Source organism: Pelophylax lessonae (assembly GCF_965119305.1).
Source record: "Pelophylax lessonae genome assembly, chromosome: 2".
Taxonomy (NCBI): domain Eukaryota; kingdom Metazoa; phylum Chordata; class Amphibia; order Anura; family Ranidae; genus Pelophylax; species Pelophylax lessonae.
In genome coordinates, this window is record NC_138769.1 from 215,633,879 (window position 1) to 215,648,728 (window position 14,850).

General features: G+C 39.8%; 1 protein-coding gene across 1 annotated transcript in view; it reads left to right on the forward strand.

Moving 5' to 3' along the window:
- ATG3 (autophagy related 3) overlaps positions 1 to 14,850 on the forward strand; it is a 113,181-nt gene that overhangs the window by 90,394 nt on the left and 7,937 nt on the right. The window contains exon 10 of the mRNA XM_082248529.1: positions 2,867 to 3,022. Coding sequence (XP_082104655.1) covers positions 2,867 to 3,022 — 156 coding nt within the window. The remainder of the gene's footprint in view (positions 1 to 2,866; positions 3,023 to 14,850) is intronic.

The following is a 14,850-nucleotide window of genomic DNA, read 5'->3' on the forward strand; positions in this document are numbered from 1 at the left end:
ACAACAGTTTGTATATGTGCCTCCCACTTTTTAAGGGACCAAAAGTAATGGGACAGATTAACCATCCTAAATCAATCTTTCATTTTTTAATACTTGGTTGCAAATCCTTTGCAGTCAATTACAGCCTGAAGTCTGGAATGCATGGACATCACCAGACGCTGGGTTTCATCCCTGGTGATGCTCTGCCAGGCCTTTACTGCAACTGTCTTCACTTCCTGCTTGGTCTTGGGGCATTTTCCCTTCAGTTTTGTCTTCAGCAAGTGAAATGCATGCTCAGTCGGATTCAGGTCAGGTGATTGACTTGGCCATTGCATAACATTCCACTTCTTTCCCTTTGGTTGCTATCGCAGTATGCTTTGGGTCCTTGTCCATCTGCACTGTGAAGCACCGTCCAATGAGTTCTGAAGCATTTGGCTGAATATGAGCAGATATTTCCCAAAACACTTCATAATTCATCCTGCTGCTTTTGTCAGCAGTCACATCATCAATAAATACAAGAGAACCAGTTCCATTGGCAGCCATACATGACCACGCCATGACACTACCACCACCATGCTTCACTGATGAGGTGGTATGCTTTGGATCATGAGCAGTTCCTTTCCTTCTCCATACTCTTCTCTTCCAATCACTCTGGTACAAGTTGATCTTGGTCTCATCTGTCCATAGGATGTTGTTCCAGAACTGTGAAGGTTTTTTAGATGTTGTTTGGCAAACTCTAATCTGGCCTTCCTGTTTTTGAGGCTCACCAATGGTTTACATCTTGTGCTGAACCCTCTATATTCACTCTGGTGAAGTCTTCTCTTGATTGTTGACTTTGACACGCATACACCTACCTCCTGGAGAGTGTTCTTGATCTGGCCAACTGTTGTGAAGGGTGTTTTCTTCATGAGGGAAAGAGATCTTCAGTCATCCATTACAGTTGTTTTCCGTGGTCTTCCCGGTCTTTTGGTGTTGCTGAGTTCACCAGTGCGTTCTTTCTTTTTAAGGATGTTCCAAACAGTTGATTTGGCCACACCTAATGTTTTTGCTATCTCTCTGATGGGTTTGTTTTGTTTTTTCAAACTAATGATGGCTTGCTTCACTGATAGTGACCGCTTTTTGGATCTCATATTGAGAGTTGACAGCAACAGATTCCAAATGCAAATAGCATACTTGAAATTAACTCTGGACCTTTTATCTGCTCCTTGTAAATGGGATAATGAGGTAATAACACACACTTGGCCATGGAACAGCTGAGCAGCCAATTGTCCCATTACTTTTGGTCCCTTAAAAAGTGGGAGGCACATATACAAACCCAGGGTCTGGTGATGTCTATGCATTCCAGACTTCAGGCTGTAATTGACTGCAAAGGATTTGCAACCAAGTATTAAAAAGTGAAAGTTTGATTTTCATTGTTAATCTGTCCCATTACTTGGTCCCGTAAAAAGTGGGAGGCATATATACAAACTGTTGTAATTCCTACACCGTTCACCTGATTTGGATGTAAATACCCTCAAATTAAAGCTGAAAGTCTGCAGTTAAAGCACATCTTGTTTGTTTCATTTCATCATCCATTGTGGTGGTGTATAGAGCCAAAAAGATTAGAATTGTGTTGATGTCCCAATATTTATGGACCTGACTGTAAATGTGTGGGATTCTTCCAAAAGAACTTTTGAACGTCAAGATCTTTCAGAATAATAGGAGTAGAATAGAAATAGTTGAAATGCAGTGTAGAAATGAATTTATGATTTTGCATTTTGACCATAGATACTTTTGGGTTTAGATATGCTTTAAGACTTTTGTTTTTATAAGGCTGACCTAATGATCACATGATTCAGAACCATGCTTATTAGTCTCAAGTCCTCACTGGGAATCCTTTCTACCAGTGGCAGCTTGGATTGAAGTGTAGCTGGTAGCTCTCAAGGGGGTTTGTTTATAAACCTATCCCCAGCAGTGTCCATCATGGAGCATGTTTCTATACAGATGGTGGGTGGTAAGTGGTGAAGGGCAGGACAACTCAGTGGCCAAGGGATTTTTTTTTTTTAACACCATGATGAACTGATGGCTGGGATTTGTCCAGCCTATCCATATGAATGTATGAAGAAAGGAAGAAGGTAGGAAATTCACCTTACAGCAATATACATGTGTTCCTTGGACATATACTAATAGATCTAACAAATGGGGACACCTAGAGATGGAATAACTTAATAGAGGTTCTAATCTTTCACTATTCTTCTTAAAGAAATAAAAAGATTGGCATGATTTTCCGTTTAAATCTGAACATATATGCACATAAAATTTGATTCACCGTGGACCAGCTTAGTTCAATTTAATCATCCATATCCTATTATTGTTTGGCTGCTGGGGACACCACAATGCACTGTAGTAGCTTTGACTAAATACAGTAAGCTGTGTCTTCTTTCAGAGAGGCGCTTGAAACAACAAGATTGCTGACGCTCCTATCCCTCCACTATTCAGTAACCACCTTGTACTTGAAATTCAAGTGGTGTATGACCCGCTGGCACTGCTCTGTTCAACAAATGTCAATTGCTCATTCAACTTTTGTCGAAGAAGTTTGCTGGAAAATTGTCTGCTGAACAGCGCCTACATCCAACCAGATGCAAGCACTGTTCGGGTATTCTAAAACATTTGCTAGTCATGGGGATCATTCATCCATGCTATTCGCATTAATGAAAGAACCTGTTAAATCTGTTCCGCTTGCAAGCTGAATGAAAGAATTCTGTTTGTGTATCTGCATCTTTTTTTCAAAGTGCGTGTGGTGTGTGGGGGGGGGGGGGGGTATTGTATTTAGAAATGCGTTTGTTATTGTTTTAGCATTTATTGTAATTGGGGTCTTGATTTTATTTATTTTTCTTTCTCAAATTAGGCAACCGTGGATACAGCAAAAATTGCAGAAGCATGCAAACAAAAAGCTGATGTTGCGGGTGATGATGCTATCTTACAGACTAGGACTTATGACCTTTACATCACATATGACAAGTATTATCAAACGCCAAGACTTTGGTTATTTGGTTATGATGAGGTATGTCTTAGGGAATTATGGCAGAGGAAGTTACATCTTTAAAAGTTTTTACAGCAAGATCCAATCATGGCTGTTTGATTTGAGTATGCTGTTTATATTTACAACCACAGTTATTTATGTTACTGAACACTTATTATGCTTTAATGATGATGTTCTGTCCATATAATGCATATAGAAGAATTTTATGCAGTTTTCATACATTAATGACTAGTAATTTGAAACAGAGCTTCTTAACTGCTCCTTTTTTTTTACCGCAGGATAATCCTTTGTTTTCAAGGCTGTAGTTGTCCTTAGGGGGTGTTTAATAAAAATTTAGAAGCTCCCAGGTTAAAATCAATAACTTTTTCCATCCTTCCTTCTCCACTTGTGGTCCATTGTAGTGCTGGGATCACTGTGTAAAGCTAGACCAGACTAATGGCCCGTCCACACGATCCAAAAATCGGACGAAAAATAACGCTTGTGAAAAGATTGAAAGATAATCTGATCGTTAGTACACAGCTTACGAGAGGCGATCACGACAGTTCGCCCGATATTATCCGGTCGTGCAAGCATAAAAATTTTGATCGTATTATAACACATCGTACGATAATCGTATTATCAGTATGTTGTCCGTCCGAAAAAAAATGGTGAGCAGTAGACAGCGCATGAGCAGTAGACATAATTTTCCCCTCACACGCTACAACGTGGTTACGCATCCCGGAAGCTTTTGAATCATCGTCCGAGAAAATTTGTATCGTAAGTAACCTCTCCCATTTGCGAATATAATTGAGAGTTCCTAGCAACCAAACAAAAACGGACGGAACGTCGTCCAATTTTCGGATCGTGTGTACTGGGCATTAGGCCAGCCATACACAGAGCAAATTTCTTTCCTGCAACCATCAACAGTGTTGACAGGGAATCCCTCCCACTGAGCCATTGTGTTCTTGTGGGAAGCTGTCCCCGCCAAGAGAACATAGTGATTTTTGCAGGCAGCTATATCAGCCGCTAGCTATAATCACATGTAAAATCTGGCAGGACATTTAGCTTGGGCACATTCAGCCTACCCGTACATGGGTCAGATCTCAGCCGTTGGTGTTTATGAAATGCCTTTATGCAGGCAACAAATTGCAGAATTGTCGGACTACAAATAATCTTACAGAATGCCTCCGTGGAGGAGCAAATATTTTATATGATTTATCTTTTGAACTTCATAACCTTTTTATGCACACTATTCAGCTGGATCTCATAAGGGAGATGGAAAAAAAGTTGTAATATGTAATTATACTTAATACAAAAAAAAAAAAAAAAAGGATGACAATAAGCTAAGTGGTAAGCATCATAGGGGACCAAACCTTATATTTCACATTAAAGTATTTTTATTAAGAAGCATGGCTGGAGCTTTGGCACACCCATTGGCCTTCTGACAAGTGGTAATACCTCAGCCATTACCACTGAGCAAAAAACTACTGTCGTGTTGGGGGGGCCAAGTCTACTCCTTTTTTTTTTTCCCCCCAAAAGTCTGAGTACTTCAGGATTGGTGGACACTGAGGTGCTTTTAACCAGACGGCTGTTATGTTGGGCATCCCAAGGTGTTATTTTTTTTTTTTTTAACAAAGCAATTTTCAAGGGTTACCTTGTGCATTATGGACACAGGAAAAGTGGTCTGATCTAGAAACTGACACCTGAAATACATTTGGCTGCCTTCGGAAATATCTACACTTTCTGTTCTATCCTGTGATGCACCTGAAAAGGCTGAGTTTGAAGTGGATCTTAGGCTGAAGATTAGGCGAAGGCGTGGTCAGGTAGGCAGGCTGAGATCTAGACACGAGGTACAAAGTCGGGATCGGGGGAGAGTAGATGGGAGGCAGGCAGGGGTCAAGACACAAACGGGCAACGAGGTACAAAATCGACAGGCAGAATAACGGTCTGGAAACGGGCAAGAATCGCAGTGAAAATCCAGCATATAACACAGGAACTAACCCAATCAACAGGCCCAGAGCACAGGAAGTGTCCAGTATTTAAAGCCTGAGATAATTGCAGATCTTCTACAGGTGGTTGGCAGGTGGAGCTAAAGTGTCCATAAGGAGAGTTGCACAGTACAAAAAACTGCAGCAAAAACCAAGTCCTTCCAAAGGCTGAATGGCTAGATCTGTGCACTTGCGAGACAGAGACCCCAAACCAGAGCTGATCTGACAGGTACATGACATCCAGCATAGAGTTTGATCTCAATAATTTTTTTGTGTGCATTATAAAAACAGAAGTTCTGCATTACTACCTTTCAATTGTTGTCAGCTCAGGAACATGGGTAATGAAACCAAGGAATGAAACAGATCCTTACCAGTCCATGCAGTGTAGCACTTTTTACTATGTGGCCAGGGTTCCTGTTCCTTATTGCCACCATCTTAGTTTGGAGAGCCGGCTCACAGCTAACCCTCTACTGCGCGATACATAGGTTACTTTGACACTGGCCTTGTAGCCTCCTGGGACGTTTGATATTATCCCAGGAGGCTGTGGGTGGAAGAGGCGGGGGGACAATGCCATCCTTGCCTAGGTGGGGAATGAGGAAGTGTGAGCAGGTACCAATAAATAAATACTTGGTTATATATATATATATATAATGTGTGTGTATATGATATGAGTGTCTTTTCTATGTGGTGGGTTGAGGGTCTTTTTTTATGTTTATCTGACCCATTCCTGTATCAGGACAGATCACTGTACACAGAAAATATTGATGTCCTAATGTGAATATTGTGGATGGGAACAGGAAGAAACCTGGCTGGCACCATCATACCTTAATTGTCAAAATACTAGTGAAAATAATTAGGATGGGAATTTATAGGTGCGAGATTAACAAGCATACAGCTGTTAAACATACGTTTTTATCTACAAAAATGTGTTTAAAAAATGGTTCATTAGTGTAGCGGTACTGTATACATGTTGTGGATAAAAGCAAAGTCCCTTTTACATGTGCTCTTCATGTTTCACCATCCTGGCTTCTTCAGGAAGTACTTGGTAGGGATGCTACTAGACAGAAAAGCAAAAATTTGCAAAAATCCAAAGACCAACAACTTGAAATGTACAATAGCTATACAATTATACATTATCAAAGACAACCCAACCCACTGGGTAAGCACGAGTCCCACAGTCTTGATGTGGTGTGAACTTTGCCAGTGTGACAGTAGGGGCAGATTTGCAATAGACAGCAGCAGTTGGTGCCATCCTGAAACCATATTATTCTATATATTACACACACACCACTGATTTGGAGTGGCTTTAAGGATTCTTGGGGGGAGCAGGATCTACAAACCTAAGTTGGCCACACATTATACAATTTTCTTATTCAATTTCTGTTACATCTACCGTTAACTATGTGGTGCAAGGGGCCTGTCTGACTGCACACACATTGAAAGTGTTTAGGTTTGACGTCCTATTATATGGTTTTGGTAAATTTAAAAGCAAATTGTATAAGGTATGGCCAGCCTCTAATCCTTAAATGGTTGCCATAACTGTGGTCTGTTTCTCATTTGCTGTGTCCAGCTAGTGGTTCCCACTTGCCCCTATGTCTGCCTAGGAGATACCTGTGTTTGTTGTACCCCTGTGCCAACTTGTAAGTTACCATTTATCAACGCACTGTTACATTACCATTCTGTCCCAAGGAAGCGGGTTTTTCCATGAAACACATTGACATCAAGGGAACGCCTCACTTCAAACCTCCGCAGACCAAATGCCAAGCCAAAGGTCAAAAAGCTTTTAGGGTCTCTCATGATCCAAATGGTTTTAGGAAGTATGTTGTAGTAAAACATTTTAATTTTTTTTTTTTTTTTTTTTCTCTGTGGTCATCTTGGTGTGTACCTGTAAAGTCCGACTTTAAAGAAAAATAGGTTTTTTTTTTGTAATATGAGTAGTTTACACTGTATACAGAGAACTTTCTGCAACAGTTTATGAAATAGTTATGCGGAACTTAAACTAATGACCTTTTGAACTACAGCCTTTTTGTATTCTTTAAAAAAACATCCTGATAGTATAACAACTACAAGTTCAATTTTAGCCTTTAATAAAAAAAAAATGGTACATATAAAAGCTGTTCAATGTTTCTTAAGGTACAATTCTGATGACGCAATAAGTGCTAAAAATTCTAGGAACTGTAGTTTAGTCATTTCCTGCTCAAAAAACCATGAAGATTTTTTTTCTCCTCTCTTGCAGAAAGAGTTGCGAAAACGTAGAATTTTGAAGTAATCTAAATCCGTTTTAGGCATCGTTCACAGGGGGCATATGCATCTTAACCTCGTGAGGCCATGTTTTCCCACATGGGGGTGCACAGGTGTTCCATACATAACTGTGCAGTCCTATTTCTTTAAATTGGTATATAGCAGCTGCACAGACAGTCGCTGCTCCCAATGAGACCTCTATGCAGATGAACAGCCCTGAACACCTGTGTATCCCCATGTGGGTAAAAATGGCCCTCACACGGTGTATGGATTCATACGTCCCTTGTGAATGGGGCCCTATTCATGAACCTAAGTTAATAAAGATGGAAACTTTGAAAAATGTTAGCCTCCTTCCTCAAAACTTTTGCAATAGTTTCTTTCCCAGCTTCAAGGATAAGTTCATCTTTGGAACATGTTACATGTTCTACGCTTTCTTAGGGTGGAGCATGTAATATGTTCCAGGATCTGCACCTTCTCTGCCTGATTTCCCCCCCACTCCTGTGACAGCGGGCAGGGATCTTCTCCCTGCATCCACTGTCTTAATTTGAAAAAAGCGCAGCCACCCACACGGCTGTGTTATTCATTCACAGTTTCCTGTTAATAAATAGACTACAAGTACTGTCAGCCTTTGCAGCTGATAGCTTGTAGTTCTTAATGAAGTATGTAGGTGCCGGTGAGGGTCCTTGTAGTGCATTGATTATCCTGTTCTCAAGTAACGGCCTGCCCATATTGGCGGTACGGGCAGAAAGCAATCATAGGGGTCTGCAGGAGCTTGACGTTGCTCTGCAGGCTCCCTAGAAAAAAAAAATACCTGCAAGTATTCTGTGCAGTATTATCAATACTTACAAATGGTGAACTTGGCCTTTACGAGCTCGTCAATAAAGTTAGCACTTTAGTTTCAGATTTTCTGCATTAATTCGATGGATACCATGGTAACAGATTATTCTATTGCAAAGAAAGAATGATTTCAATATTATAAATATTTTACAGGGATTTACGGGGTCATAAAAAAACATGATTTGCTTCAGGGCAAGTGCACACGGCTAATTCTCGGCTACATGATTTGTGTATGATGTATGTAGTTGCAGAGCAAAGATGAGCTAGATAAGAAGGTGCATGCATTTTAAAGTGAACCTGAACCAGTCTTAAAACATTTATGAAATAACCTAACCACAATGCAAACACACAGAGGTCCCTGCAAGAACCTGTGGTAGACTTTTTATATGGTCTCTGTTGAGCCCCCTTGGATCCTAGGCCCAAACCTTGTCCACTTCTCAGGATAAATCTATACCCCCTTGTCAATCAGTAGTCATTAGACAGTAAAATGATTGAGGGTGGGGGGGAGCCAATGATGAAAGGGAGCAATTACTAATAATTGAAAGTGGTCGTAAAGGCAGTAAGTTTTTTTTTTTTTTTTTTTTTTTTTTTTTTTTTTTTTTATCTTGATGCATTAAGATAAAAAAAAAAAACCTGCATACAGCTCCCCAAGCTCTTCTTATACCTTGTTATACCAGGTACCTGAGCCTGATCTCAATCCAGCAATGTGCTTGAGAGCAGAGGCTCTCTTGGTGCTCTCCCTCCTCATTGGCTCCGATACAGCAGCGGAAGCCATTGGCAGGGCCAAGCCACACTCTGTGTGTCTTTATGGACACACACAGCGGGGCTCGGGAGCGAGCACCCACGAGTGCCACCATAGAAAGCGGCTTGCTATGGGTGCATTTGCCAAGAGGGAGGAGCCCAGGGCATCGCCAGGGGACCTGAGAAGAAATGATCAGAGCTGCTCTGTGCAAAACCATTGAGCAGGTAAGTAGAACATGTATGTATGTATGTTTGTTTGTTTGTTTGTTGATTTTAAGAAACAAAATTGTAAGTTTACGATCAGTTTAAGGCCTCCTTTTCAAATAGTCTGGATACAAAATCTGAGAGAGAAGGTGCTCTACCAGGACATAAAAATCAAATTGAAGACTAAAGCTGGCTCTACGCTATACAATTTAATTGTGCATTCTTTGACCATCTCATTTTAGATTTACCAAATATATGTAAACTGAGGGGGCTTGTAAACAATCTATTCAATTTGAATGCAATCAGACAGCCCCTTGTACTACATAGTTGTTGGTAGTACTAAAGGTGATTGTACAGTCAGATTGTACAATGTGTGGCCAGCTTTACACTGGTATTTGGTGTCTGCTGTTTGTTACTATTGCTACCTAGCTATGATTTAGGCTCAGTTCACATATTAGCGTCTAAGATTGCGGGCAGAATGGCTGCCATTCTTCCTGCGATGCCAAATCATTGCAAATCGGGGGACTCCCGTGTGATTCCCGTGATTGGCAATGGCACCCCAAACACTGATTATTTGCGGTAAAATCGCGGGATGCCCGAAAAATACAAGAACGTCTGTTTGCAATGATTCGGGATCGGCGATTCTGCCCGCGAGATGCCAATATGTGGACAGAGCCTCAGGCCAGCTTCACAGTAATACAAATATTTATTCCTGTATGGTAAAAAGTTACTTTATTGTAAAATTGTGGATTCATTTTCACCCCTTAGCTGTTGCGCTGTCTGTATTGTATAAATCAAAATATGACTTGCAAAAAAATCTCCTAATGTGATTAAATTCAACACTGCATAATTATGAAAAAACAAATCTAATTTTCTCTATCAAACCAAAATATATGATAAAACACACATTATTTCAGTGCCAACATTTGTTTTTTAAAATTTACAAAAGTAGAAGTGATAAACTAAGTCCACAGAATATAAAATATAAATAAGTTGTTGCTGTGATTCCAAATGTCCCTTCACCATAAATTCAAAAATCGGAGTTGGTGATCCTAATCTTCATCCTAAGTGCTCTCTGTGCTCACTAGCCTCTCACCTGCTTATTTCTTGTATATCGCAGTTATTAAGATTATACAGTGGACCTGTTATACTGTTCCTTCACCACTAGATGTCCTTAATAGGGTTGACTGCAACCGACTATTTTCACTTGTAATGCTATTTCCCACAGATCATCTCTCCACAGAATATATGATGGAATATATGGAAAGGAATCTCATAGTGTAGTAGTTTACAACATTTATTAAATAAAAACGCTCATCCACTCACATGTAAAGCAAATGAATCCAGCATTTATGTTACATGAACACTGGGCTCGTTCCTGGATTTCCTTCACTTCTGGTAATTTTGGTATCTCCACCGCCCTATGCGTTACGTCACAATCACATGACTTCCTCAGGGGAGGATGATGGACATGACGCGAATCCAGGAACGAGCTCGGTGCTCATGTAACATACGCTGGATTCATTTGTTTTACATGTGAGTGGATGAGCGTTTTTATTTAATAAATGTTGTAAACTACTACACTAGGAGATTCCTTTCCATATATTCCATCATGTATTCTGTGGAGAGATGATCTGTGGGAAATAGGATTACAAGTGAAAATAGTTGGTTTCAGTCTACACCAGGGTTTCACAACCAGGGTTCCTCCTGAGGTTGCTAGGGGTTCCTTGAGCAATGGGCAGTTTCTCCCTCTCAAATAAGTTCCCCCTGACAACTTAGCTATATGGAAGAAGGTAATTCTTCCCAGTGTCCACAAGTGTAAGGAGCATCATCCCACTGGCCATCACACTAATGTATCAAGAGGTGTAAATATAGTCATTTTTAGCAGGGGTTCACTGAGATCTGGAAATGATTTAACCACTTGCCGACTGCTCACAGTATATTTACTGCGGCAGTCAGCCCCTCACAGGCAGAGCGACGTAGGTCTACGTCGCTAGCCTGTGAGGCTCTGGGGAGCGAGCGCGCGCCCGCGGACCCCACCGCGCGTGTGACCGGCGGACCCGGTCACACGGCGGGGGAGAGGGAGAAAGTCAGGCGGCTTGTGTAAACAAGCTGCCTGTCATTCTCCTCGGTGTAAAAACACTGATCACACGGTTCTACAATGTAGAACCGTTGATCAGTGTCCCTACAGCTCAACAGACAGCCAATCACAGTAAGAATCACGCCCCTTGGGACACACACAGCCCCTCCCTCTCAAATAAAGTTAACCCCTTCACTACCAGTGTATTTTTACAGTAACAGTGCATATGTATAGCACTGATTACTGTAGAAATGTCACTGGTAACCCCAAAAGTGTCAGAAATGTCAGTCAAGGTTCCGATCTGTCCGCCGCAATGTCACAGTACCGCAAAAAAAATCGCAGATCGCCGCCATTACGCGTTACAAAAAAAAAGCAACAAAAATCTTTCCCTTTGTTAGTAAACGCGATAACTTTTGCGCAAACCAATAAAAATACGCTTTTTGCGATTTTTTTTTTTTTTTTTTTTTTTTTTTTTTTTTTTTTTTAACCAAACATAGGTATTATAAAACAAATTGGCCGAAAATGTTTAAAAATGTTGATTTTTACACTTTTTTTGGGGAATTTCAAAAATGTGAAAAATATTGTTATTTTTGCAAAATTGACGCTCTTCTTTTTGTTTATAGCGCGTGATCAAAAAATCGCACAGGTGATCAAATACCACCAAAAGAAAGCTCTGTTTGTGGGGAAAAAAAGGACGTCAAATTCGTTTAGGTACAGCGTCGCACAACCGCGCAATTGTCCGTTAAAGTCACGCAGTGCCGAATCGCAAAATGCCCCCTGGTCGTTTAGCAGCCAAATCCTCCGGGGCTTAAGTGGTTAAAGGGTTCCTCTCTGTTGAAAAGTTTGAGAAAGGCTGGTCTACACTATTGAGGACATCTAGTGGCGAAGGAACAGTATAACAGGTCCACTGCATAAAAAAATAACTGCGATATACAAGAAATATGCAGGTGAGAGACTAGTGAGCACAGAGAGCCCTTAGGATGAAGATAAGGATCACAAACACCCATTTTTGAATTTATGGTGAGGGGACATTTGGAATCACAGCAACAACTTATTTATTTTTTATATTCTGTGGACTTAGTTTATCACTTCTACTTTTGTGCATGTCTAATTTTAAAAAATGGTGGCACTAAAATGATGTGTGTTTTATCATGTATTTTGGTTTGATATAGAAAATTATATTTGTTTTTTCATAATCTATGCACTCTAGAAGATTTAGTCAGATTGTGCAGTGTTAAATTTAATCACATGAAGAGATTTTTTGCACGTCATATTTTGATTTATACAGACAGCCCAACACCTTATTTCACTGTATATTTTCTTATCACAGCTTAGGATGAGCTTTTTGGTGTAAGCTGCAGTCTGCACATTTATAGACACATACATAAACACCCATGAGCTCGAAAGTTTAATTTCAAGTTTTTAGACACTTTTTACCCCTTGGTTGCTTTTGCAAAATGTTGGTCTAGGGTCCTTGTTACAACATATGTTGCAAAATAAAAATTTGCTTAAGGTCAGATGGGTAACTACATTGCAATAGACCACAGTACTTGTGTAACGAAAAACAGTAGAAACTCAGATTTTCTTCAAATTCTCAAAAAATGAAAGTTTACTTAGTATAGCAAAAAAATATAGCATTCCTATAATGGATAGCCCTGAGGCCTATCAAGACCCATAAGTAAATAGACAAATAGATGAATGCATAGATTGCAGATTACCAGTTTCCTGGTAAATCTGTCAGTAAGTAACATACGTTTGTCCTAGTCTGTCAGCGCTTTCCCACTGTACAATATGTATGGAAGAGAGGTGTTGTCACCCACCTAAACAGTGCTCCTACAGTCTTACAGTCCTACAGCCTCTCCCTCTCCTCATCCACATTTATATAGGGAGGTGGGCTTATGTAGTTCAGAGAAGATAACTTGAAAAGCTGATCAAATTGTTTGACCCTTGAGTTCAGTGCACAGGATGCTACGTGAACACTGGATTTTGATCAAGATCAACGGGTACTTCTTTTTTTTTTGTGCTTGCAGAAAATGCATTTAGCCTGGAAAAAAAAAATGTAGTCGCCACAACTATATATTACATTTTTGTTTTTGGGTTTAGATATTCTTTAAAAGGGTTTGAGCAGTAGACACCTATGATCAAGAAACCTACAAATCTGTCTAATGAGTTCATCAATCCACAGACTGAAAAAGGTTCACTAAAGATACCTTTTTGCTGGCTAAGGCTGAGATTAACATTGCCTTGTACTACACATCCTAATGTCCTGTTTATATGATTAGATGTATGGGGAACTCCTCTGTGATGGATAGTAAGTCACTCTGAAATCCACCATAATAGGAGCCATGATTTTGTGTTGAATGTTAAGGGTTTAACCTCTTCATGACGAACGTGAAACCAATCCTAACGTCTGCAACTTTGACGTATTAGTAAAATCACAACTACTTAACGTATCCAGGTGAATTTTACCAAATTGGGCATTCATTTGGTAGTGAATGGTAATGAATATTTACAAAAAATGTGAGGGGTGTACTTACTTTTGTGAGATATTATATTTTGAATACTAACCTACCTAGAATCTCCCTAACAGACATTTGTTGGAATACAACTCTCTTACAATTTTTAGTTATGCCAGCTGTAAAGGCAAAGTCCACCCAAAGCGGATATTCCTGCAATGTGGAAAACTGGACCTTGGATATGATGTTCTACAGAGATTGTAATATCCATCCAATGTTGGGATTTGCTCTCCCAGCACTCTAATAGGATTATCTTTTATTAAAAAGTCACAGCCGAGACTTTTATGTTGGAAAAATTGGGACTGCAGAGCTTACATTAAATGTTTTTTCTTTTATTTGAGAATACATTGCTACTTTTATGTAGTAAAAGAAAATGGCTTCCGTGTAATACTTTACATAATCAAATCACTTTATTTAGTTTAGGCATTTGTTTATTAAAGTGTTACTAAACCCAGAACCCTGCATTTACTATATCTGGTCTCCCACAGTACACAGCACATTTTTGTTAAATGGAGCTGTTCATTTTTTTCTATTACCATAATCTACCACCAAAAACAACTCAAAATAAATTATCCTCACCCTGGCGATCAAAGCAATACCACATTGTATGCTATTTTTGCACAAACCCGTAGTAGGGCCCAGATACAATAGTGCACATTTTGCTTTTTTTCTTTTTTTTTTTTTTTTTTTTTTTAATCCTACCTAAAACACATTGATACAAAATTTCTTTCTTCTTTTGTTTTTGTTTTTTTATCCTACCTAAAACACATTGAACCTAAATTTCTTTTTTTTTTTTTTTTTTTTTTTAAGTCCTACCTTTATCTCTGACCACGACCTTTTGGCCCTAACATTGAACCTAACTCCAACCCTGACACTGACCTTGATCAAAACCTAATGAAGCTTTTATCTTTATTTTTTATTATTTTTTTACAAGGTTTCTTTCTCCATTCAAGAGGAGAAAAAAACCCACAGGTGAGCTGTACAGTGACTGATCATTGTGATAGCAAGTCAGGGGTTATCACAGTGATCCGGTAATTGGGAACCAGGCGTCTCAGTTCCCAATTGTTAGTAGGAGACTCGGAGCTCTTGGTGAGAGCTTGGCCCCTGCTGGGAGCGCATTGGGCAGTGTACTTCCAGCACAAACAAAGCAGCACATATATGTGGCCCCACGGATAAAGACCCACTTCTGTGATGCCGTATACATGCATGCGCTTGTCAAGAAGGGGTTAACAGAGTAGATTGTGGTAATCCAGGGTTGTGTTG